At 40.4% G+C, this 27,295-nt stretch overlaps 1 protein-coding gene across 1 annotated transcript in view; it reads right to left on the reverse strand.

Annotated features, from left to right (window-relative positions):
• Positions 1–27,295, reverse strand: part of ELP1 (elongator acetyltransferase complex subunit 1) — a 58,367-nt gene that overhangs the window by 27,899 nt on the left and 3,173 nt on the right. Inside the window, exons 2-22 of the mRNA XM_052644460.1 lie at positions 26,659–26,821; positions 26,110–26,262; positions 24,405–24,486; positions 23,686–23,766; positions 20,603–20,688; positions 19,655–19,751; positions 19,212–19,302; positions 17,971–18,094; positions 16,947–17,040; positions 13,847–14,077; positions 12,327–12,497; positions 9,792–9,891; positions 7,818–8,000; positions 5,217–5,323; positions 4,784–4,887; positions 3,317–3,370; positions 3,119–3,224; positions 2,186–2,301; positions 1,630–1,703; positions 804–882; positions 622–701 (exon numbers count right to left, since the gene is read on the reverse strand). Of these exons, the coding sequence (XP_052500420.1) occupies positions 622–701; positions 804–882; positions 1,630–1,703; positions 2,186–2,301; positions 3,119–3,224; positions 3,317–3,370; positions 4,784–4,887; positions 5,217–5,323; positions 7,818–8,000; positions 9,792–9,891; positions 12,327–12,497; positions 13,847–14,077; positions 16,947–17,040; positions 17,971–18,094; positions 19,212–19,302; positions 19,655–19,751; positions 20,603–20,688; positions 23,686–23,766; positions 24,405–24,486; positions 26,110–26,262; positions 26,659–26,808 (2,363 nt within the window). The 5' untranslated portion in view covers positions 26,809–26,821. The remainder of the gene's footprint in view (positions 1–621; positions 702–803; positions 883–1,629; positions 1,704–2,185; positions 2,302–3,118; positions 3,225–3,316; positions 3,371–4,783; positions 4,888–5,216; positions 5,324–7,817; positions 8,001–9,791; positions 9,892–12,326; positions 12,498–13,846; positions 14,078–16,946; positions 17,041–17,970; positions 18,095–19,211; positions 19,303–19,654; positions 19,752–20,602; positions 20,689–23,685; positions 23,767–24,404; positions 24,487–26,109; positions 26,263–26,658; positions 26,822–27,295) is intronic.

A 27,295-nucleotide genomic window follows, 5' to 3' on the forward strand; every position in this document is an offset into this window, starting at 1 on the left:
AGCATACATTTGTCAAAACTCAGTGAATGGTACATTTATAATCTGTGCATTTCGCTGTAGATAAATCTGACATGGAGGGGGTGGGACCCTGTACACAAAGAATATACTCTAGTCAATGTTACACAAGAGGAAGTACTGACAGGCAAAGGGGATTTATGTCTACAATTGCCCTGAAATTTGTTTAAAATAAAGATGAATGGTGGATGGACAGATGGTAGACAGTGATAAAGCAAATACAGGAAAATATGGACTACAGAATCTAGGTGATGGAACAGGATGCTCGCTAGACAACTCTCTCAGCTTTCTTACATGTTCAAAATTTTTCATTTAAAACCTTAGATAAAAGTCATTGCAGAAAAAGAAGCCATTTATTTCAATTAATAGTTTTTCTATGTATACCTAAAAATAAAGTCAAAGAATAATTTTCATGACATGTTTTAAAGTCTCAGTTTTAAAAAGAAGGGAAAAGAGCAAAACTCCAGTACATGCGGCATCTAAGAGTTACAGATTTAAAAAACTATATTGAAAGCAAATTTTCTCCTCTATTTATTGGTTTGATTTCCTTAACCAGAAAAGAGAAAATTATGGATATGATACTCATGAATTATTCAAAATACTTACTTCAATTCTGTGAAAAATAAATTAATATGATTTACAGAGTCTATCTGTCTTATGAAGGTTTCCACATTTTCAAGAAACACCTATCCAAAAAAAGAATAAAAAAAACAACAAAACATCTTAGTTCAGATCATATTAATTCAAGCTAAAGTACACTATGATAAATATCGGATTTAGAATGTTACCTTAGGGTTGTGATCATGAATCAGATTGAGATTAATTCTCAGTTTTCTCATGCATTCAAATGCTTCTTTAAACATAAGTCTGGGGAGAGACAGAAAATGGAGAGAGGGGACATTTCACAGAAACTCAGCTCCTTGGACTCAGCACATTTTCGTAAGGATATAAACCAGTTAAAATAAAGACTACAGCCCAACTACTACTGGATTTCTGCTCTGAAATCACAGAATGAAAAAAAATCAGGCACCAGGTTCATTTACCTTCCTAAATGGTGTGACGACTTAGTCATCAAGGCCATCCAAGGACTTGATCCCCACACACTCACACAAGAAAATCTTTATGGAACTCAGGGCTACCTTCTTGTTTAACAAAATGTTAGTAAACATCTACCTTTCCAATATAAACTTTCTCCCAAATTCAAAGATGCAAACAATGGATCATTTCCTTCACAACAGTGGCTCAGGTATTGTGGGGTCATAGGTCTTTTAATAATTTGCTGAAAGCCTTGGACCTTCTGCCCAGATAAATACACAGATACAGGATAGCGTAAAATTGCCCTGGGTTCACAGGCCATCTAAAGCCCATATGGATCCCCTTGGGCTAGGAAGCTGTTTAATACCATGAGCCTCATCATTCCTTCTCCTAGGAATGTCTTCTACACCATACAATTTAAGAATCTAAGTGCCAAAATAAGAAAGCTTCTGAGAATCTGACTGAAGATATCTGTAATGAAATATTTAAATACTTTTTAAGTTTTAAAAATCTTAATACTTGCTGCCTTCACACATAAGTCATAACAATAAGCTAACTAATCATATATATGGTACTTACTTGTCCAACCACTTTCGAATCTGAGCTAAAACCAGGGCTCGATGATGAACAACTTCTAAGTTTCCCCTTGGCATCTTAAAATAAATAAATCAAATCAATAACATGTTTAATTAAACAGAAAAAAAGTTAAATACCCAGGATATACAACTTTACCTAACCCTTCTCCGAGAATTAACACAGCACTGTAAAATGAGCACACTTTTGGCAAAATCTAGTTGTGCTCAAAATTTACTTTGATTTTCAAGAGGTTTCCCTCTTAGCCTTACTGGGAAGAACCTGTTTTAACATTGTATAATGTTAATTGTATATATGTATATATGTATATATATGTGTATATATATATATGTATATATGTATATATATGTGTATATATGTATATATGTATATATAATTGTATAAATGTATAATTGTACAATGTATAATTGTATAATGCTAATAGAGAACTTAGCAAGGAAAGGCTTATAATAAATTAATACAAATGATAAAATATAATCCACAAGAAGTGTTATTTACTGCCAAATGACAATCAGAAACGCAGCCTGAAAAATCAATGTACCTGTAATATAAGCTTTGTGTCTTGAGGCACAATAGTGACGATGCGTGAACCCCTCTCCACCTTCCGTAGAGACTCGCCATTAGGCACGTAGCTGCTGCTCAGACCTGCCTGCAATGCTAAAGACACCACAGACCAAGCCTTGAGAATCACTGTCACAAGCTACTCTCCATTAACTGCAGCTGAAACAGCACGTTACCCGAAGGAAAAGGAAGCCATTAATAATGAGGCTGGACTGCTCTGTCACTCAGCCTTCAAGACCATCAGCCTTTCGGATAAACAAGTTCATCCCAGGATCTCGCCCTCTCTTACAGAGGCCTCATGCGTGATGCACGAACAGCTTCTCAACTGACATGGAAACCAGTGGGAGGACTGGGCAGTTTCTCTATGTCATAGCTTTATCAGTACACTACAATCACATCAGTGAAAGGGTCCATTTCCAAGTTAGAAGCAAAGGAAACAAGTGAGCTACTTCTCTCTTAGTATCAGAACTGTGTGCACACACACACATACACACAGGAGAGGGGCACAAGGAATCGAGGAAAACCTGCAGCCAATTTCCTACAAACCACAAGATAGAGTCCTCCAGACATACAATGGAGGGCGGCCACAAAGAAGGCTGAGGATATCACCAGTTTGCCATCTACACAGTAATTCAAAGTAAAATATGAGTTATGTTAAGAAATTTCCTGAAAATTTTATCTCAGGGTATGCTGCTCTAAGGAAGGACCTCCCACTCTTTGATAACTGGCGTGGAGTGATTTAACTGAGATATTGAGATAAGAGGCTAAGTAAATGAACTTGACGTTTTCTCCAGTCTAGGACTCCAGGATAAAAAGCTAAAACTACGTGACAAACGTCAAAGTCATGGAGACTTCAGAGGACAAATGATACTAGAAGAGAGACTATCTTCTATCTTCTACACTGAAAACTTACTCTTCAATGAAGCATCTCTCAGGCAAAAGCACTGGCAGATATGAGAATGAGTCGTCACCAATAAAAACTCATCATATACAGCAAATGAAGTGATATTTGATGCAACCTACAATAGGTCGGGGAGGCAAGGGGGAGAGTTAGTTATATTACTTGGAATCAAGATGGAAAAAGATCCAGCATCAAAACAAGCCATGTTACCTCAGTGTCATTGATGAAAAAGCGACATCTGTCAGTCAGACCAAGGACACATTCCTGCAAAAAAATAAAATATGAAATCACCAACAATTCTAACCAAAGTAGGGCTTCCCTGGTAACTCAGTGGCCAAGAATCCTCCTGCAATATAGGACACGTGGGTTTGATCCCTGGGTTGAGAAGATCCCCCTGGAGAAGGAAATGGCAACCCACTCCAATATTCTAGCCTGGGAACCCCCATGGACAGAGGAGTCTGGTGGGCCACAGTCTATTGGTTCTCAAGAGAGCCAAACTCAACTTAGCAACTAACCAAACAACTAACCAAACTAGTGAAACCAAATTTTTCCTGTTATATGGTTCTACTGTCCTATGATTTCACATTTAAGTCCCTGTCATCGGGACTCAAGATGCCTAAGATGTGGTTGGTCCAAGGCAAAGTGGTCTATGATGCCATCCAATCCATCAGAAGCCTTGACATTTCTGTCTCCTACACATCTCAAATATATCACCTTTCACCCCTCACTGCCTCCACTCCAACAGTCACTTCACTCTCATCCCTTTCAACATACTCCCACTGGGCAGCCAGAATAACCTTTCCAACCGTGCAGGACATCACATTACTCCCCGATTAGTATCATCAGTTTCTCAGTCTTTGTTAAGTGAGCAAATGCATACTCCTCTGCGTCTAGCCATTGCTTCCATTAGGTTCCTTGAAGAAGCTGAGCTCTAAGTTGACTTACAATATGCACAGTTCTTCCTCCCTGAAACACCCTCCCTTTCTCAGAGACAGAGCTTTCTTTTTCTTCTCATCTCAGCACATATCCCACCACCTCCTAGAGACTTTCCCCTCGCACCAGACGCTGGCCTCCGCCCCCTCACAGCGGCTGTCCTCTAATTAGCCTCCAGCAATCCTCGGGCTCTGCCTCTACACCCTGCTCACTGACTTCACTCTCCTATCAGAGGGGGTGGCCACACCCACACTGAGAGATTAAAACTTCCAGAAGGGCAGGAACCGGTCAGCAGTTTTGTTCTGTAACCACTGCATCCTACCTCCTGCACAAGTATAGGCAATTCTAATATGTGATGAACAGTAACTTACTCAAGACCCATTTCAAGATTACATTTCTGTTGTCCCCAAAAGTTACTTGTAAGACTAACTTTGTTAGTTCTGTCCATGTTCTGTTTTGAATGTTCTATACAACTGGGGATAAGTCTGCCAACTGCATTTTTTCTATTTTCGAATTTCTACCTCCAAGGAAAGGAATCAACTAACTACTATTAACACATGTGAGGCAACCTCTTCAACCTACTTTGTAAACTGAGAAGCTGAGGTTCAGGAGAGTGAGTTAACTTCCCATTGTTGCCTTGAGATTTAGTGGACACTCAGGTCCACTTTTAAAGCACACACTCTTTCTAGTTAATGCTGGGTCACTGCCCTATGATGTAAATTCTTCTGCCTTGTGTTCACTTACCTCTCCTCCAATCATGGCCAATTCAGTCTGCGTGCACAGATAAGGAAACCGAACAGGAAACCCACCAGGGTTCTTCCACGGTTCAACAGCCAGAGAGGGTGACTCTGCAGGTTTGGCAGATGAGGTTTAACAAAAGCTGATCTGCTCTTTGTAAAAAAAAACTCTCACATCAATGCTTGCCAAAACACTTAACATGCAATTTAAATCATTTTCCAAATGTGTTTTGGAAACTCATGAGAATAATCTGGTTCGTTGCAAGAGAAAATATAGGCAGAACGTATCTGCTGATTCCACTCTATAGATTAAGGTTTTCTAGGGTAGTTAAAAGACCTAATAATCAACGTGGCACTGGTAAGACACTCACAAGTACACTTTCTCAAGATTTACATATGTATATAAGTCATCAACATGCTTTCCCAATCCTGATACTCACCCCAAAGGTACTTAAATATCTGGCCACCAGCCACCTGCAGGGCTACTGACTTGGTCTTGGGGTTGCAACACAGACTGATTATGACCCCGTCCACTGTCACAGATGAACTGAGTGAAAAAAAAAAAGAGAGATGAAAAACACATGAATAGACCATTCTTCTCAAGAGTAGTGACAATTCATTGATTTTGCAAAACAAAAAGAAGCAATTTCCCTCTGGAGCTGCACTGCCTCATTCAATACAACATAAACATCATAAACATGTTTATATACATACAAACACACATGTTCGTACACACATTAACACACGCATGTTTATATACACACCAACACACAATGTTTATATACACACTAACACATACATGTTTATATACATATAACAGATAAACTACTGCAAGCACAAGGCCAGGTAATGCAATTACCTGTCAACATGACTATTTTCCACAATGTCAGGAAGCCAGGTGTCTGCACTGTGAGGTCATCAGTCCTATTCTGGCAGCAACTTACGCAGCTTATTGTGAATCACAATTTGCTGCCTTCAGTAGACAATATGGTGTCAATAATCTGCCAATATTGGGTTGGCCAAAAAGTTCATTCAGGTTGTTTTATACCATTGTGCCCAAAACCTGAATGAGCTTTTTGGCCAACCCAATACAAACTGCGTTAAATAAAGCACTCCATCTGTAGGAAAGTGAGCCTACTCAGTATCTCTATGGCTACTGTGCCTATCCCTAGAATCTGTGGGCCTCATTAATGGCAAGAAGGGAGACTGTTAATGCTATTGTATTTTTTTCTGAGTCAAGGAAACAAAAGTAGACATGTCTGAAAGGAAGTGGAAATAGTGATAAAAGCAAGTGGTGCCAATGCTAATATATATTCAGAGTTTTTAACCAATCTACAAAAAAAAAAAAGCCACCAATTTGGAGAAGATAAATTATCTGTGAAGAAGTCAAGCGAATGGACTCTGGAGGCGCACTGCTGGGCCTGGAGCCTGGCTCCACCTCCACTGTCTCAGTAAGTGACTTAAACTGCTCTGTGCCTCAGCTGTAAAATGATCAACAGTACATGTCAGAGACATGCTGTGAAAAATAAGTGAGTTAACACAGGGAAAAGCACTTAAAAAGAGTACTTCTTACAAAGCATAAGTTATAGTAAATGTTAACTATGAAGAGCTATAACTTGATTGTGGGACTTTATATTTATCAAACACATTGATATTTTATACGAATGAAACAGTCTTTTTTGAGAAACAGAACTCAAAGCAGCAGAAATATATTTCAAGTGACTTCTCACTTCCTTTACAGCAAATGAGATAACAGCATTTCCTTTCACAATATAATGATAAAAAATTTCAAATTTTGTGTAGTAAATATATGCATAATTCAGGCATTTCTAATGTCAATTGCTCCATTTTCTAAAGGGAGCCCTTGTTAAGTCTGCACGTAGCTAGAACATATTCTGCATCTAGACATATTCACAAAAATTTTTTAAAAATATGAAGCATTATCATTCAAAGATTAGAAGGTAATAACAGCACTGGAGTATGTTTCATGAGTACAATAAAGAAAGGTTCCTAATTTTGCAACAATGGTTTTCAGGATTTAAAGCTAATCAGTGAACTTTTAATTACATGTGAATCTAGGGATTATTATCAGGGTATGCCTAAGGTGCTGAGTTTTGACACTGGAAACCTGAGGATTTCTCAGAGCTTCCCAGACAATTCTGCTGCACAATAGGGCTTGCAATACAGAAGACAGCATTCATTAGAGACTTGTTAGGTGACCAAGATGCAGCGAGGAATCAAAATGAAACTCAGGGTCAGGGAGCTGTGGAATTTTAGTAAAAAAAAAAATAGAGGAGACTTTCTAGTAGTACACGCAATCAGGTGCCAAACAAAATTATAGAACAGGAGGCTGGAAGAAGTATTTTGAAGTCACTACATCGAAATAACTTTAACCCTGAATATTCATTAGAAGGACTCATGCTGAAGCTGAAGCTCCAATACTTTGGTCACCTGATGCAAAGAGCCGAGTCACTGGGAAAGACCCTAATCCTGGGAAAGATTGAAGGTGGGAGGAGAAAGGGACGACAGGATGAGATGGTTGGATCGCATCACCAACTCGATGGGACGTGAGTCTGAGCAAGCTCCGGGAGATGGTGAAGGACAGGGAAGGGCATGCTGCAGTCCATGTGGTTGCAAAGAGTCAGACATAACTGAGTCACTGAACAATAACATCATCAAAATGAAGTGCAAATGTAGAGATCTTATAATTGATGAGTTGCTAATTCTCCTAGGCTGCTAATGACTTTCTAGAATGTAAGTATAAGTTGAATTAAAAGTTTTAACACACCTTAAAAACATTTTGCCTCATCTACTGGCATTTGTGTTATTTTTTACCATTTTCTGAAGCATTTTAGTCTATATTTTGACAGAGCTAAAAATCAGACTTTATGCTCTTGATAAGTGTGTGTACAAAAAGAAGCAATCACCCCACAACCTTGCTTTCTGAATGCAAAAAACCCCAAAAAACTCCAATGTTCACAAAAGAAAAAAGCCTGTATCTATGTGCTTATTACCACGTGGAATACAGGGAATTTTAATACCTGATGTTGAGCTGTCCCTGCTCGTTGTCCGTCTCAGAAGGGGCCACAGTCAGATGGTGAATGGCAGACTGGGGGCCGGACTGACTGTGGCTCACGGCCAGGAAAATGTCTTCCTGAACCCAGGCGAGCAGGCTGAACTTCAGTGGGTTTACTTCTTCAGCTTCACTGTCCTCAATCGGAATTCTGTTTTAAATATTGAAAAAATTTCAAAGCATGAATAAAATCTTAACGTCACTGAAGTTTTCCTGAGGGGAGAATGCACTGCTTTCTATATAGTCAAATCCTAATTATTTGGAGGGATAAAACCTAAGGTAACGCCCAATAGTAGAAAATCCAAAAATAATAATGCTTACCTGGCTTAAGAATGTTTTTCTGCTATTTAAAATTAAGTTTCTTACACTCTGAGATTTTTAGATCTGAAGAAACCACTTTAAGAAACTGATAACACAAGAAAAACTGCCTGTACCAGGCCCTACACAAATGAACTCCAGCAGGTTTTCACTGTCCTCACTCACCAGCATTCAAATACTCCGTAGATATTTAGGTCTCAGTTGAATGCCTCCTTTCCTAAGCATCTCATAGCAAAATGACTAATTAGCTTAAGAGATGATTCCTCTGCCACTAATGCCTTCCTCCTGTAGCATTTAAACACTGGTGGAGGGCCTTGTTTTTGCTACTTCACAAGGGAACTCATGATGGCTACTTCCTGCCATTCCGCTCTAGCAGCAGATCTGGGTGCTCACTGAAGAAGCTGGGTTACCAGCCTGATCTTCCTATTGGGTCGGCTCTTCCTGGACTGTCACTCCACCGCAATTCAGCCCCACGCAGGCGCATCCCCGCCTCTGGTTCTCATGACACTCTTCTGCCCGCCACACCCGACAGCCTCCATACTTCTCTGGCAATCCGCAACCTATATCTTTTTCAAGGTTCAAGATAAGTATTCGTTGAATACATGCGTATGTATGACTGAGTCCCTTCACTGTTCACCTGAAACTATCACAACATTGTTAAGCGTAGCCCAATACAAAATAAAGTTAAAAAAATAAGTAATTAAAAAAATTTTAAAAAGGTAATTCATGCCCTTCATGAAATCTTCTCTAAATGACTTAGAGCTATCCTCCTCACAATTAAAAAAAAAATGAAACCATATTCTCAATTGCCTCACACTTTCGAGTTTGTCTTAAATCTGTCCTCTCTCTCTTTCCAGTCTGTGAAATGAAATCCATGTACATGTTCTTTGAAAACTACTAAGCATTACACAGTCAGCTCCCCAATCATACAGAGGTTGGAAACACATTCACTTATTAAATATAATGCATATATTTAAGAATTAAATATTAAGTATTAAATTCAGTTATTTGTTCATTATTCCCCATTAGTTTAGGAATAAATGCTCCCTAGGGAGACAAAGTCGTACAGTAGTTAAGAACATGGACGTATTATATAGAATAGAATCAAATTCTGGATTTTCACAGACGTGAACTCATAATTCCTATATCCAACTGTTTCTAGTATAGTTTCAATGGAAACATGCCTTCTGATTTCCAACCCAAGAGCCTCAAAACGCAGCAACCGAAAGTTCTACTGTAGGATGAGCAGAGTAGACACCGTGCAGTCAGCCACAGGCTAACAGTGTATGACTCCCCATCTGTGAAAGCAAAGGTACTCTGCTCCATCACCTTCATTTCCATCTTTCCCGTGGGGTTTTCCCCGGAGAAAGCTCCCCAAGCGATGTTGGGGGAATGGTTTCTAAGTCAGCTTAAGACTTACACTCCATCATCACCTATCAGCATACATGTTGTTCAGATAACTGACTTCCCCAACCAAGATGAAAAACCAGGGCCCAGGTGTTGTATCTGTTTCTTGTTCCACTGAGCAACAAGCACAGGATAAGATAGTAACAGTTGGCTGAGTTTAGGACAGAGGCTGGCTGCTCCTGTTTCCAGAGGTCCAAGAAAACTAACAACAACCTACTTGTATCTTTTGTCCAGATGAGGCGTTCTAAGGGAAATTTTAAATCCATTTCCACCCACAGCTCCCAGTTTCACTGTAGAGTCTACACTTGGACTATCACCTAGGGGGAAAAAAAGCAAATATTGTCATAGTAAACTACAAACATTTTTCCTGATATTAATCACATGAGGTCCTGCATGTTAATGGGGTTCTACAAGGTAATCCACTTCACAAAGTAATCTAGAAATTAACCACATCTCAAGCTCTTTCTTAAATTTCTGCACCTTTCAGGCTGAGAATTCAAAACTTATTTGAAAACAAGGTTACCACAGCCATGCGCCAGTATAACTCATGACACAACATAGAATTCACAAATTCCAGGCTTTTCCAGCGTATCAGGAAAGCAACCAGAAACAGCAGTGGACTGTGGAAGGACAATTAGATTAGAAACTTGCCGGGGGCCAGCGTGAGGAACTCCGCCCATGGCAAAGGTCATGAGGAAGGAGGCTTGGCATACGCAAAGGCGTGATCAAGCCTCAGGAAACCCCCTGTTCCCGAGCATCTAACCCCAAAACCAGAGTCTGTTTTATGCTCTCACCTACACCTCTGACTTTACGGGGGGCTCTCCCCCATAACCGTTTCTCTCGGAGATGCAGCTCCAAGGCAGTAAAAATTCCTGGGTGTGACAAGAGTGTTTCAGCTTACGGACTCCTCTGAAGGTTATCTAGCCCACCTGTATAGGTTTGTCCCGCCACATGTGATTGTTTACAGCCTCCCAATCTGAGAGGCACGAGATGTTTTAGACTCATTAAAGGCAAATTATTTTGGGGAGTTAGAAATTATTAGTATAATGGGTTGGTTAGGAATTATATTGGTGAAGGGTTTCTTCATTTGTTGTGTCAATAATTGCTGCTAATACTCTGCTCTGGGTGGGACAAAGATGTCTCAGGTCAAACCTCTCTGCTGACAGACTAGCTTGTGTGACAGGATTATCCATACTCCTGCCACATGATTGTTTACTACCTCTCAACCATAAACAGCACAGAGAGTTTTGGAGTATTTGGAGAGTCTTAATTAGCATAGGGCTTTTTCTTCTTGTTGAGTCAATGATTGCCGCCAGGCCTCCATATCCTTAGGCACTTGGGAATATATTAATCAATGTATTTGGAATATAGCAAAGGAAATATAGTAGTTTTTGATGTTAGCAATACTAGACTTTTTGAGTTAATGGATTTTCTCTTTTGTAATAGATCACTGTGCTTTGTTATAAATCACTGTGTCCTTGCTATGTAAGAATGTAACTTTATCGTATCTTAAGACTAAACAGATCTTAAGAGGAGCATTGGTGAAAGGATTTTCATTTGTTAGGCTGATGTTTGCTGCTAAATCTCCATGTTCCCTACCCTTATAATGAATATAACTAGCATATAGGAAGAAATAAGTATTAACCTTTAAGCATATAGGAAGAAATAAGTATTAACCTTTAAGACTAATCATGTTAACCTTGGGTTAAATAAATTCCTTTCTTGATTGTAACTCACTACACCCTCACCCTATAGGAATGTAACTTTATTTGGAGGGTAGTGCCTGGTTTAAGAAAAAACACCCTTGGAAGAAATAAGTTTTTTGGTTATCAGAAAGAAAGGATCATAAAATGTCAGCAGGTCTCATTCATGGCCAGAAGATGATGTAATATTCCTAAGACCTTTTTTTATACATTTATGTGAAGCACCTGATCTTGATAAAGGTCAGGACTGCTGACCCCTGCGTGACTCTGTATTCATCCCTATGTGTAATAAAAGGTATATAAGCAAACCCAAAAATAAAGAAATCGGATCAGTTTCCGGAAAGACTGATTCCCCCATGTCGCTTCTTTTTTGCTCCCGTTTTTCTGGCTGAATTCCCATCTGGAGCATGGATGCTATTCCACATAATCCAAGTTATTCAGCCTCTTTTTCTCCACTAATCTTCCTACTACACTATCCATTTCTAATCTCTCTATATCTGTGATTAAATATGTATTTTTCCAAAGACGCCGACTCCGTCCCCCCACCTTCGAATCACCCTGGATCCACCGGGGCTGGACCCCGGCAGAAACTGAAACACCTAAGCTGAGGTTCTCGCCCCTTTTTGCTGAAGCAAACTTCAAACCCTCCGGCATTCTGCTCCCTCGTCTATAAAACTGGAAAACCCCACCCTGACACAGTTCCTAGGAAAGCTGTGAGAGCAACTGAAAATGTGTGCAATGGCAACGAAAACTGTAAAACATGTTCAGGATGTAATGAGACACGACGTTATTTCTAGAGCTGAGTACTATTCTTAAATAACTAACCCTTCAACTTCAATAAAGCAAAAGGAACTGTTCTTCTCAGCCAGAGGAGGATTGAATCCCTGCCCCCCAAAACCCTACAGGTCAATCAAACAGCACGATATGATATTAATTATAAACTTCAAAATTTTTGGAAGCCCTAGAGCAAAGGCAACACCAAACTATAATTTGCTTCTGTGTAGGAGGGATGTGATTCAGAACATCCTGATAACAGTTTCTGAACATACCACATTTATAAACAGAAATCTGGTTCGTGGCGTCTAGGACAGCGAGGTCGTTACTCTTTTCAGGGCGTGCGGAGAACATGACCTGATTTACAAAGTGTGGGAGCTGCAGCCGGTAGGTGCACATAGGAGGCGGAACCACACTCTGCCGGAAGACCGTCACCAGCACCCGGTCTGGGAGCAAGAGAGAAGAGGGTTAGATGCATGCATGCTCAAAATGCAAAACAAGGCCATTTTTAAAAGCAATAGTTGCTGTTTTTATAATGAATTAGCTTAAATACCAGAGAAGGCGATGGCACCCCACTCCAGTACTCTTGCCTGGAAAATCCCATGGACAGAGGAGCCTGGCAGGCTGCAGTCCATGGGGTCGCTACGAGTCGGACACGACTAAGCGACTTCATTTTCACTTTTCATTTTCATGCATTGGAGAAGGAAATGGCAACCCACTCCAGTGCTCTTGCCTGGAGAACCCCAGGGACGGGGGAGCCTGGTGGGCTGCAGTCCATGGGGTCGCTACGAGTCGGACACGACTGAAGCGACTTAGCAGCAGCAGCAGCAGCTTAAATACACTGGAGGGGAGAAAAGCAAGTATCTGGGCTCTGTCTGTATCTGGCTATTATCAGACCTTGACGATAGGCCTGGCTACCTCCAGGCCTCGAGCAGTCCCATCTCTGGGCCTGGAGAGTCAGGTGCCAGGGACTAGGGCAAGCAGGCCAAAAGGTCAGAGTTCTAGCTTTAACCCTGGGCCTGCAACCAAGCCAGACTAAACCAAAATCCTTAAAGCACTTCCCTGTGCATGGATCTGGTAACAAGGCATATCTGCTTAAGTCCTCTATACAGAATGTATGACTGCAAAACCAGTATCGTGACTACTACATAGAACATAAATGGCACACCAATTCACATTACAATCTTAGACGCAAGCTTTCCTTTATGTCATCAGCAATAAATGAACTGTCTATTCAGGGGATTACGGCTTTCCTGTTTCTTCCCCCTCAGTAAACAAACACCCTCAACCTAATTAAAAAACATCAAACCCATCCTTGAACTACATAGATGTCCATGACTTGAACTGAACATCCTGGAAAGGTATGTAATTAACGAGCATTTATCAAAAAACAAAGCAACCTAACAGTGCTGCGAGGGTCAAGGTAGCTCTATGTCAGGGCACGAAAACAAGGCTGACACAGCAATGCCACAAGCCTACTGCAGTCTTCCTCTTGACCCGAGGTCAGAAATGTCAATGTCTTCAAAGTCCCGACAAGTAAATATGTAGAGGTCATGGCTGCAGTACAACAGGGAGTTGGGGGAAGTGGGTGGGAGGATAGACTATGGTTCTCAGGGGAGTACACACCTCACCGAAGGGTGTTCCCATTCAAACCAAACCAAAAGCACAAGTGAAAACAAAGCGAACAACCAGAATAATCAACTGAACAAAAATCCCCCAGTTCCAGTCAAACTACCACATCTGCAAGCCCCCGGCTCAGGCCCCTGACGGGCCCAGACACTCTTCAGCTCCTTACTTCCATCGATAACAGCCACATTTGCCATGTCACTCAAATTATCTCCCGAACTCCGGTCGGTCGTCCAGTGCCAGTCATAGCAGAGGTAATGCCAGCCTTGACAGAGAACGTGCAGCCGGTATGGGCTGACCGGGTCCCACAGCAGAGACACGATCTTGCTCTTCCCACAGGTGTCGAAGGGCAGACTTTGCTTGAGATACCAGTGATAGTTTCCAACAGTCCAGAGCTGAACTGCAGGGGAAAACGAAATGAAGGCCGTCAGAGGCAGAGGGCAGGGGGCCAGACTTCGCACCACTTGCTAGACAGGGATGGGGAGGCACTTTTCTTTTTCAAATGACCCTTTCTGCGCAGCCTCTTCGTTAAGATGACAATATTAACAATACTTGTTAAAGCAGGACTTCCCTGAAGGCCCCGTGGCTAAGACTCTATGCTCCCAATGCAGGGAGCCTGAGTTTGATGCCTGATCAGAGAACTAGAGTCCACATGCCACAACCAAGACTTGGCAGAGTCAATCAGATAAAAATAAATATTAACAGACCAGCGAAGTGAACATAAAAAAAACTGTGAAAAGCATAGCTTTTCATGAGGATAAAATGTTAAGCATCAGTAAGGCCAGGAGCATACATGTTCATTTTTGCCTCTACCTTCACACTTTATGATCATTAGGATGGAAAGCTACCAAAATAGGACAGGGCCTTAGTGAGCTGTTTTTTCATGAAGACTTAGAAAGAAAATTTGGCCATTAGATTAAAATGCCCAGCCCAAGAGCACTAGACTAGCATCATTATGTTGCATTATGCTTAAGATGTTTATTATTTTCTTCTAGCTGTTCTGCATGCAGTTAAATCCATGGGAGATTATATGCAATTACCCTTTCAACATCTCTTAAAAGAACAAGACCTAAACCTGCAGGGTGCAGGAAGCAGGAAGAAGCTGGTCAAAGAGTATAAACCTTCCGTTATAAGTCCCAGGGATCTAATGTATAGTCTGGTGACTACAGTTAATAATACTGTATTGTATACTTGAAAGTTGCTATGAGAGTAGATTTCAGATGGCCTCACCATAACAACAACAAAAAATGATAATTCTATTAAGTGAAGATTGAGTTAATCAACCTATTGTTGTAAACATTTCACTGTATATGCATGTATCAAATCATCACATTATACCTCCTGAATGTACCAGTTACATGTCAATTAGATCTCAATAAAGTTGGGGGAAAAAAAGCCAAACACCTAATCACATCACAGCCAACTTTTATTAAACAGATGACAGCTAACAAAAATGATGGTTCAGTTGGTAAAGAATCTGCCTGCAATGCAGGAGGCCTGGGTTCAATTCCTCTGTCGGGAAGATGCCCTGGAAAGAAATGGCAACCCACTCCAGTATTCTGGCCTGGAGAATCCCATGAACAGAGGAGCCTGGCAGACTACAGTCCATGGGGTCAAAAGAGTTGGACATGACTTAGTGACTAAACCACCACCACCACCATACATAAACGAATATTTTAATTGTATTAAGGAATTTCTTTTCTTTAAGCATCTCCCTGATCACTAACTCTTAACTCAGCAATCACAGCAAATCCAACCTAGTTCAGGTTATTATAAATACTTCCACCGAGCTTTGGGTTAAGTTAGATCACACACTCATGTTCTGTAAGGACAGGTACTGTGGCTCTTCTTGCACTAACACTTTCCCTGTGAGCATATCACAGGAGACGAGCCATTAACACCTGGTGAATCAGTAGGTCGCAACTCTGGCTGCACCTTAAAAAAAAATCACCTGGAAGCTCTTTTTAATAAAATTAAATATCGATGTATATTCTCCACTATAACACACTGAAAGCGACTCTGAGATGAGGCCTGGATAGCATTTTTTTCCCTGAAGTTGCAGCCAGGGTTGAGAACTATTGTGGTGAATGAATGAATCAATGAACTTCCAAATAACATTTCTGCTAAAGTTCTATCGATTAAAAACTGTGAAAGCCACTCACAAAATAAATGAAAAGATTTATGGAAAAAAATGTTCGGCATACTGCTATTGATCATAGTGTAAAATTACAAAACTTTAAATGCCTAACAAAATAGGATTTAATAAACGGTAGCATAAAGCAATATATAGCAATTTAAAATGATACACATATCTGAAATGGAAATAGTTTGAGATACATTGTAAAAGCAAGCTAGAAACCTGGAGGTATCATACCTACATATTTAACAAAAATGAGATTATAGCTATACATAAAACCTACGAAGACAAGAAAATTTTAATAATGACTATTATTGAGTGACAGAATTATGGAAGAACTTTTTTCTTCCCATCTTTATTTTCTAATGTTTCCACATATTATATATATACTGAAAACAATATTTACAATTTGATTTACAATTTAAAATCTATAGAAGATTCTTACTTATATCTAACCTCATTTCTCTTTCACTTCCACAGTATTCCTTTGGCTAGCATTCTGATTTGCTACAGTAATATCATCCATGAAGAGAAAGCACTAATGACTTGGTTATCCGATATATCAACTTGGCTAGGCTACGATGTCTAGCTGTTTGATCAAATACTAGTCAAGATGGTGCTGGGAAGATATTCTGCAGATGCGATTATACTTTCAAATCAGCTGACTTTAAGTACAGCAGATTAGCCTCCATAATGTGGACAGATCTCATCCAAAGAGTTTATGACCTTAAGGGCAAAACCTGAGGCTTCCCAGAGAAAAAGAAATTTTGCCCCAAGACTGTAATACAGAATCCTGTCCGAGTTTCCAGATTGTGGGCCTGTCTTGTCTCACAGATTCTGGACTCAAGACTGCAACATCAACTCTTCACTAATTTTCCAAACAGTCAGCCTACCCTGCTTCTATTTCTCTAGGGAACCCTGCCTGATACATAACTGAAATCATCCCATGAAAAGCTCATCTCATGAAATCATCCCATGAAAATTCCATAACCACTCCCTCATCTCCACGTCCCTGCTTAGTTGTCTCTGATCCATTACAGGACTAAGTGGAAGGGACAAAGGAAACTCCACAGCCTACTACTTTCAACTACACTCTATGGGGCAGAAGGCTGAGATATCGGTGCTGTCTTACCATAGGTTTTTAGAGATGAATTTTCTTCCCTCTGAAGTTCTTCCAGCCAAACTGCTAGCACAGTGGAATCTGCATTCCAGAAAAGGCCATTAACCTAGGAGGGAAAAAAGACCTGTCACTGGCCTTTAACTAAATATTTATCTCAAAATCGTTGTAAGAGCTAAATGTCCTACTCTCACAAGTCAAATAATTCCACACGTGAGTCGATCCCTAGCTGTAAATTATTAACCTATGGAGTTATTAAATCTGTCATCACATGTAAAGGACATTTAAAAAAATGCAGTTAAATACTTAACCAAATGCAAGGTGATATTTTTAGACAATCAGGGAAATTTGATTACAAACTAGGTATTGGATAATATTAAGAAATTATTACTAATTTTGTAAGGTGGGATAACGGAATTATGGTTACATAATGAAAAATGTTCTTAACTGTTAGAGAAATGAATATTGACAATATGATTTCTAGAATTAAAATCCTAGGGAATTTTTACAAAGTGTGTGTCTGTGTGTGTGTATGTTATGTATGGAGGCCAGAGAGTAAAGAATAGATGACAATAATTTTGCAAAATGCTGGTATATATCTGATGAAAGTAAGTAATAGGTACATGGGAGTTCATTAAACACTTCTCTCAATCTTTATTATATTTAAAATTTTTTTACATAATTAAAAATAATCATGATTTGTTTCTGATCCCACAAAGATCCAAATGGTACACAACCTTCTTAAGGATTAAATGTTATAAATGACAAGTATCTTTATCACTGGAAGAATTATGCTTTTGTCAAAATAAACAATAAAAACTAGCAGTTCTATTTCTTTTCTGTGTTTTTATCTAGTGTGAGGAAAGAATACCATTTTTTCCTCTGCAAAACCTCCTTAAGAAAAACAACTTCTGTTTTGCAAAAAAAAAAATTCAGTCATAGGTAGCCACTGCTATTCCGGGGCTTCTGTCTACACACCCATATCAGATAGAAACTTTCTCTATAGCTGTGGACAGTCCTCAAGAACTAAGGCACCTACCTTAACCTCATCTTTGAAGAAAGGAAGTGTAAACTGTCCATGGAGAAGTCCATTTTTCTCAAAAAACACAACATCCTGTTGATTGGGTTTATCTTGCGTAGATGCAATCAAACTGCCTGAGGGCCTAAAAGCAAACCCAGAGTGTCAGAACATCCAGAAGCTCACCGCGCTGGCGAAGAACAAGATGAAATTCAAATAAACAATTTTTTTCTACAAAAACAAGAAGCCTCCATCCAAGAAGTTTTAAATTCTGTATTTCTTGGCAAGCAGTCACCCTTGTGTGGAACTAAATCTGCCCAGAGGCGGCAGTGCCTTCTCCTGATTTGTCCACCCAAAAATTCTATTTGCCCAAAAGCATCACAGATTTAGACTGCACTTAGCTGACTTTTGAAAAATACCAATAAACTATTTAAACCATTCCCAGCATAATGTCCAATAAAGCCACAACCTACTTCTCCTTCAATTACATGTCTTCAGTAATATTCCATGTAATATTCCATGTATTCAGTAATAGTCCATGCATACAGTAATGCTCAGGTAAGCAGTCTTAAAGGCTTCTCAATCTACTGAAAATAGCTTGATCGCTGCATCTTGCTTTTATCTGTCTCTAGAATTTTAATTTAAATACATCTCTCTCTTTGTACTATCATCCAATTGCCACTCAAACACTGGTGGGAAACAGATGTTTAAAATCTAGAGACCTAGATTTTGCCTATAACAGATGCTTCTGAGACAGAAGCTATTTCTTCTATCTATAATCAGGACAGCCAAGTATGACAAGAAGGTGTGACCTGCAAAAGGGTACTGGGCCAACAAGTGAATTGGGCCCAAATCCAGCCTGCCTGTTTCTCAGCAAACAGGTCCCCTTAGTGTGGGAGCTTGTGCAGAGAATGGAAGTCCCTTTCCTAGTCTTCACCAAAGCTCTGCTGCCCTGCCGAACTTCGCAGACTGCGACTTCCCTTCTAAGTACCACTTTCTGTTTTACACAGTGGATTCCTGTAGGCCCTGCCTACAGCTACAAAACGTGTGGGCCTTGCAATGATGAGGTCTGGGAAGCTCAGAATCTACTACTCAAACCACAGTCAGACTTCAGAAAACTAAGAAAGTTACAGGCTTATAGTCAAATGAGAACATGTAATTATCCTCTTGTGATTTATAAATACCTACATTCAATAGGTTCCACCACCCCCCACCCTCGTTCTCTCTGGGGAGGAAGTTATAAGGCTCCTTCTCCCACTCACTTCCAAGCCAGAGCAGGTCCCAGTCCAGCCACGGGCTCACTGGTTGACTGTAAAGCGAACTCCCGGCTCCACACTCTGACCTTTCGAGCCCCTGTGCAGTAGAAAGAGGGGGAAGAAATGACAACAAAACTTGGAGCACTGTGATAAATCTATCAAGTCAAAACTTTCAAACGTCTTCCTTCTTAATAAAAACTGTCAGGGTTTTACAAAGCCAACTAGATTAATCTTGCTAAAAAGTTGTATCTAACATGTAGGAGGCTGAACCAAACAGCCTCAAGGAACTCTTCTAATGCTTAGTTCTTTATGCATTTAGCACCTAAAGCAGCACACTGTTATGTCATGTGCAATGAAAGTAAACCCTCGGAGCAAAAGGCAGAAAAACTCCCTGAGCTAAGTAAGATTTTTTAAAAGTTTTATTTAACTGCAGCAATTTATTTCCATACCTGTCTCTGGACAAACAACACTCACAGCAAAAAACTGCCCATCACCACGCCAGGTAACTTGAGGTCTATGGTCATCCCAGGGCAAAGCAGATTCGTGCTAAAGAGAGGGAAAAACACAGATGTTACTGGGGGCCTTAAATGATCTAGAACCTAACCAGCCTCAGGCTATTAAAATTAAATCTTTTATATACGTTTAAGCTACTTGAAAATGAGCTTCACAGAATCCTCAGGAACCCTATTCAATGGGCCCTTAGACCCAGAAATCCTCAACCTAAAACAAAACAAAATCCTTTTCTGGGCATTAGAAAGTGGCCTCTAAGCACAGCAATAGAGAAAGAGCTGCAGACCTAGATATTAAAAATATTAAAGTAAGGAATCTATCCGGTAACTATATTCAGAAATAAATGTTTGTCTAAATTTGAGAGAGTAGCATGTTATTTACTGTGTAAGCTTTGCAACAGTGCACAGAAGAATGAAGAAGATGAGAGGAAGGTGGGCAAGGAACAGCCAGAGGCGATAAGCCAGCAGCCATGATGAAAACATGGATAAGCGCCTCGTTCCGCAGCACAGAAGGAAGAAAGGTTTCAAGTGCCACTTGCATCTCAGTCCTGAAAGCCTTGAAGACAGAAGCCAGTTCTGTGGGGCTGGGGACCAGTGACCACCCGGGCAGCCTTCATCACCTTCCAGCGAAAGCTAACTCAGAAAGGTGGGGCTGGGGGGCAGGGAATGCCAGCCTTTGGAGAGTAGCATGCCCCCCTCCCCCTCTCAGTTGTCAGCATCCGGAATAAAGCAAACTTTCCTTTCCACCAACCCTGCCTCTTCCTTGACTTTAGAGAAGCAAGCAGTCGGATCCCTTTCTATAACAACTGGACACCCAAGAGTTCCTGGTGGGTGGCAGAACTTCTATTTGTTCCAAACAAAGTTCTTTATCCATCAGACCAACCTTACCATTTGTATCTGAAAAGCTGCTTGCCTGCCTTCAGATCCATGGAACTGCGTCTCCTTCCTGCCCCAACCAACAGTGACGAACTTGCCTAGAGAACAATTGAGTGAGAACATGCAAGGCAATCAATAAGCTAAAAATAAAAGCTAACTGATGAAGCTGGGTCCTCTGAGACCTCTTAATAAACTGGCCAGCAGTCAAGATGTTAAAACCTATGTTCCACATTACATGCTCAGTGACTTTGAAGACTCTGAAATACCCTTATTGGGGAGCATTACTGCCATCATATATAAATTCCCTTGATGACAGTCAGCCATCTATTGCACTTTACAAGTAAGAAGAATGAAACACGAAAAATCTATGTGATACCGCCATGGATAACAAAAACATGTTGGTACTAAAATTCCAATTTTAAATGTTCGATTCGCTAAATGTATCCAACCTCCTTGCTAGTGATGGAGATCATAGATTACGGACTTCAGCTCCTCACAGAAACCGAGAGCCCCCAGGGACAGAGGCCAAAATTATATCACAGGGCTTCTGCCTTTCAGGTTGGGCTTCTTTTTAAATCATAATGCTGAGCTTACTACGTAAAACATAAAGTCAGAGTTGCTGAAATGATGCAGCTCTTCTGTTCCTGGAAGTAGGGTCTGGCATCCTCCAGATGTAGAGGTGCGACAGAGATGTCCTTGAGAGCATCCATCAGATTCAGCACCCAAATACCTCCTCCCTGCAACTGATGCTGACAGCGCTAAAGCAGGGCTGCTTACAATGTCTGTGAATTACGGGTTGGCAGGACCGTTTCTCGTCTGCTCTGCTTGGGCACATCCAAGTACTGTATGGTCACACCACAGGGCATGCCCTGCTGCTGTATTCAAATAGTAGTGCCTAGCCTGGTGCATGCCCCTGGGTTTCCATGCAAAAGTTTCCACAGAGAGGTAAAGGGTCTGGAGGAAAGCAAAAAACCTTTCCCAGTGGGAGTTCAGATAATAAGTGATGGGACTACCGCAGAAATCAGCAAACTACAGCCTGCATCATTACAAACAAACTTGTATTGGAACACAGCCAAACCCATTTCTTTACATATTATCTTTTAGTGCTTTCCCACTACGTCAGCATAGTTGGACAGTTCCAACAGAGACCACATGGCCTGTAAAGATGAAAAACATTACTATCCAGCTCTTTACAGAACAAGTTAAAAGAAAAATATCTATTCACGACTTCACACAGTGACTTTTTGTACTGACAAATGCGTTTCTAAGACCCAAGACCCTGACTTGGACTCCTCCTCCTTTGATATACTCTATCAGACTTACGAAGTTGGCAGGATGAACGAGAGTGCGCTTTCCCATGCAAAGCTGTGTCCTTCTTACCTCTACGACAACCTCTATAACTATCCTCAAAGCTGGATGCCCCAGAGTCCCACCCTGGACCCTAGACCAGCACCATACCTGCTCCCTGGGCTAGTAAAACTGTAGCTTCTGTCAGTGACTCCCGGCCCACAGCTCTGGCTTCTGCTGAGCATCAGCCCCTTCTAATTCACATGCTTCATGTGGTGACCCCATATGGCCCTTAAACAAATTCAAAATAGAACTCACCACCCACCTCTTATAGACCACACTTCCCCACCTTTCCTCTCAGATACTGGCATCTTTATTTTTACAACCTGAGTTTCTGGCTGCAGTCCAACTAAACTTTCTCCTTCACCTTATATACCCAAAGCCTATTTATTTCATTCTCTAAACTGGTTATTTCTCAAACTAGCTAGGGCAAAAGAGGAACCAGGCACATATATTCCAAAACTATTTCTCATAATTCCAAAAAATGCATTCCTATCTTCACTGAGAATCAAAACTTCCCTGCATTTTTCCCTTTTCTAGTCCCAGACCCACCTTCATCTCTCACCTGGGTTCCTGTAGCAGCCTCCTACCAGGTCACCCTGTCTCCAGTCTCTTCCCTCTCCACCAATCAACCGTGCATCAGCAAAACCTTTAATGACCGATCTCCTATAATTCAATGTCTAAATTCTCTATCAAACTTAATCAAAATCTCTCCCTTTTATTTCATTTCACATCCATATCCAGTCACTAAGCAATGCTGAAGTACTCACAGTTGCCTGAATCAGCCAAGATGTGTTAAAGGCTTCTGTGAAACATCCCTGCCTTGGAAAGAACTGATTCAGTTACTTGGACCACTCCCCCACCCTCAACCCTCATCTACCCCACACCGGATAAGCCAGAGCTCAGCTCAAGTTGGCCTCCTCTGGGAAGTCTTCCCTCCCCATGACTCCCTTCTTCTCCTTATGCTACCCTAATACTTGCAGTATTCTGTTATTATTGAACTAACGGGACTCCTTAAGGGAAAAGCAGTTTTAGCCACAGTACCAAACACACTGCTGGGGTCACAGTACCTACTCAAACATTATTTCTGAAAAAAACAAATTATTTTTGAATGGAAAATGAGCAGCAATTTTCTAAATGATTTCTTATTTGGCTGAACGAGAAGACAGGAGGTGAGAACTCAGCAAAAGTTAAAATACCATCGCCCCTATTCCTCTCCTCAATGAAGCCAGCTACCTGATACCCTCAAGTTGTTCAGAGCTGCTTAGACTCAAGAAGCATCTCTACTCTTTCTCTCTTCAATACTTCCACAGCCTAGTGCCCGTTTCACCTCAGCTAGACCCGTGCAAGAAAACAATGTGGTGGTTCAGGACTAATCAACAGGAACAGAAGTCAGCTCTCTATCCCACCTCTCTTGTATTTTCCCCCAAACTGTGTATCAGAAATGCTCTCCTTATTCCAGCCAGCATAGTTCTTTTCATCAAACCCTATGACTAAGCCCATCATGGGTTTGGGCAATAACAACCCAATCTATAAGCACAGATTTTTATTTCCCAGATTATTGACAAAGCTAACTCTCAGACCTGAAGAGCCGCCAGAGGTATGCCTTATAAGAGCCGGAATGAACTAAAGGAACTGGGCTATCAAACACTTAATTAAGTCAGGGTTTAAGCTTTACAGCTGTTTGGGCTTATGACTATCAGTCTGCAAGAAAAGTCACAAAATGTTTCAGACAAAGTTATACTTACTTTTACCAAAATCATCCTGGTGAATTTGCTGTTCCATGATTGGTTCAAAGTCTTTCGTCATCATAATTAGGGTCTGCTGACCTTGAAGGAGCACAAACAAGAATGATTTTGTTCTCATTTAACAAATCTGCTGTTCCGTTAAGTATCTACAGCACTGCAAGATACAGAGCTGAAGTGGAAGAATTTGTAATTGAAATAGGGAAGACAGAATTCATTCAAAATGTTCTGACTCTCATTAAAAAAAACAAAGTTCTGCCTGGGTAAATCAGCTGGTGCTTATTCTCAGCTGTTTCTGTATGTCAAGCTAACATAAAACTGCACACAGCCCTTCCTCCTCCACTAACTGCAACTCTTCAGTCGCCAGGATACCTCTGTGAGTGTATAACTCATCAGGGTGCTAGTTTACAGAATCTCAGCCAGAATGAAAAGACTTATAGGAAAACAAAAAAAGGACTGGAAAAGCAGTTTTCAGAATCAGTTTATTTTATACAGCAACTCTTCCTCTTAAGAGTGTATTAAAATAAATATTGCTGACATTTTAAACTATAACTACAGACTTCGCAGCAACTTTTTAAAACAATGTGTTAAGAAGTAAAACTTACCTCAATTGTTTCAAGAAACGTTTTTTTGAAATCTAAGCACTCTAAAACTTAAAGTCTTTGAGCTGTCAGGAGTCATGTCTTATAAAGTCACGAGTTAGGGACTGGTGACATGCTTACCTGTCGCAAGCAGCACCAGCTCTTGGTCAGGACTCCAACTCATGACAGAGATACCACTGGCTACACTCCCGACACATTCCAGCTGAGAGAGACATTTTAAAATGTTAAGAGAAATATGAAAATATAAGCACCCCGATAAATATTTATTATGACCTTAATCAAAATAATTCACAACACACCAAGGTGAAATTAAGCAGTAAACATTTGTTCAGTAACAGGTATCAAAAGACCAGGCGTGATACAGATCATGGGGACTGGATGTGATGACGGCCACTCCACTCCTCCCCTTAAGGAGATAAAAGATGCCTCTACAGTAGGGTGAGGGCTGTAACTGAGGTCTCCAGGAATTAAGTGGGGACTCAGAGCAGAGAATCACGAATGGCCCAGGTGAGTTCAGGAAAGCCTCTCTGAGGAGGTGCTTTAAAGGGCAGAAACAGGGCTAGGAAGAAGAGACTGGGAGGAAAAATGTGGTGTTAAGGCATAAAATTATAAAAAAGAGCAGTTAATCAGCTGCCACTAAAGCATAAGGTATACACATACACAGGGACGATGGGGGTGGGAGGTGAGGCTAAAAAGGAATTTGGCAAACAGTGAACCATCTGATAAGGACAAGAAGGAACATGGATTCTGTCTTACAGACACTCTGATGCCATAAATAGGGAGATCGGCACCATCTGATGGAGACCAGCGGATTACAGGAGCTCGGTAATTGGGGAAAGTTCTACAAAATGTTTTACAAGTAAAAGCATATTTCTACTGGATGGCTTTGATGTTTCTCACCATGAACTGAGAGGAAGATCTATTATTGTACTAAATGGAACTGTTAAAAGCAAAGGTACCAGATTTAGACTGACAGGGTTCAAATCTCACCTGAAAACTGTTTGACCTTGGCCTAGCCTCAATTTCCTTTTCTGAAGAATGAGAAAACAACAATCTACCTCTTAAGGTTATAAAGAAAAATTACAAAATTCATGTAATTTGGCATGAAAAAATACTTTAAAAAGTGCCTGGCACACTGTAAACATTTAATAAATGCCAGCTGTTCTTATTATCCTATGATTAGTAATCTCTTGTGACACATCAATGTTAAAGAGATCACAGCTAAGGGAGTTATCAACGAAGTTTAAAAAGCTATCAAGGCGAGTAAAGAAATTCAGAAATTCAGCCTTATGCTAGAGTAGAGAAGAAGGGAAGTCATTGAAATCTATCACTTGTGATGACAGTCATAAAATGTGCACAAAATGAAAATGTATCACCTTAGTACCTGTAGTTCAGGGACTCTACAGTCAATCATCAAAGAGAGGCCTATTCAGCATTCTTAACAGAAAACATGAGCCCACTAAACATCCCAAAGACTTCCTAAACTGAGAATAAGGGTTACACCTCAGGATCGGAGTGTAGCAAGAGGTGAGCCATACCACACAAGAATGGGTTTGAGGTTTTGTTCTTATCTGGAATGCTGTCATTGTTCTAATTAATAGATGCAGCAGACAAAACTGAGTTTAAGAAGAATCCTGAAACACGGCTAGAACCATGCCAACAATTTTCCGCAAAGAACTGTAAAATGCAAAGACTCTAATTTGCAAAATGCCTAAATATCATGGCTCCCGATATTTTAAACATCTATGAAAAACTAGTGACATGATAAAAAAAAAAAGACGTTTGAGGATGCCTGAGATTTCCTCCTCCCTGGTCTCTTGCTTACCTGGTGTGTGCTGAGATTACAAAGCAGGACATCTCCAGAGGCTGTGGCCACACACACAGACTCCTGATCCAGCAAGTCCTGAATACCAACAATGCAGCCACTTCCATCCTCTGGGAGAAAGCCTTCTGCCACCAGAGGAATTTCATTTTTCACCTTTCACCAAGACAAACAAGCAACTTAAGTCAATCTACTTTCAAGAACAATTCATAACATTTCTAGAAGTAAAACATTTTTTTAAATATTTCTTTTATAATTCAAAAAATTTTCTCCTAGATTAAAATCCAAACTTTCACTTGAGAAATATCACAACACCACCATCTTTAACAAAGAAAACAGTTAATATGCTTCTTTTGCCAAGCAAACATAAAACAAATACCTTGTCTCTTTGGAGATATCCAATAAAACATGAAGCTAAAAACTACGATTTTCTAAAATCTACAGTCTGGGGAAAGGGGACTAAGAATGTCATCACCTAAAATACATTAGTAGCAAAATATAATTAAGGGGAGGTATCAGAATTCACCCAAATAACCTCCATCAATAATTTACCTCTCTCGTGACAGGGTCTACCTCTACCAGTCCACGTTCTGAGCCGATGAGCACTGTCGCCTGCTCGGCTCGGAGAGAGAGGCACTGTGGTTTCCCTTGAGCCTGAATATCCCTGAACTCCAGGCTCCGAAGTAACTTTAGATTCCTCATGATGAAGCAATGCCTAAAAAAAAGTACAAATACCCTTAATGAAGCTTTAATTTCTCTGAGAAATAGAAACAGCTTTCTAACAACAAATGACACTCCAGTACAAGCAAAATGATTCAGGGAGCAGAGAAGTCAGAATAACCAGGAAAAAAAAAAAAAAAAAAAAAGATGTAATCTGAACCCACAGAGAGATAAGTGGTAGAAATCTAACCAACTGTTTAAATCTAGAGTCTACAAAGTGAGGCTGTGAAATCTGTTTTACATTCTCACTCTTTGGAAGAGGCAAGATTCTCAACTTCAGAGTCTTTTCTTCAAAAAAGATTTAAGATCAGTTATTTTGCAAGGAAGCTAAGAACACAATGAATGAGAAAACATGTTACTTTTGCACATGAGGATATCTTTGTAACTTGACAGATTTACAACACTGTATAAAAATCTACATGTGTACATACTCGGCAGTTGGAGAAAATACAATTACTTTAATATCACC

This window comes from Budorcas taxicolor, chromosome 8 (genome assembly GCF_023091745.1).
Source record: "Budorcas taxicolor isolate Tak-1 chromosome 8, Takin1.1, whole genome shotgun sequence".
NCBI lineage: Eukaryota > Metazoa > Chordata > Mammalia > Artiodactyla > Bovidae > Budorcas > Budorcas taxicolor.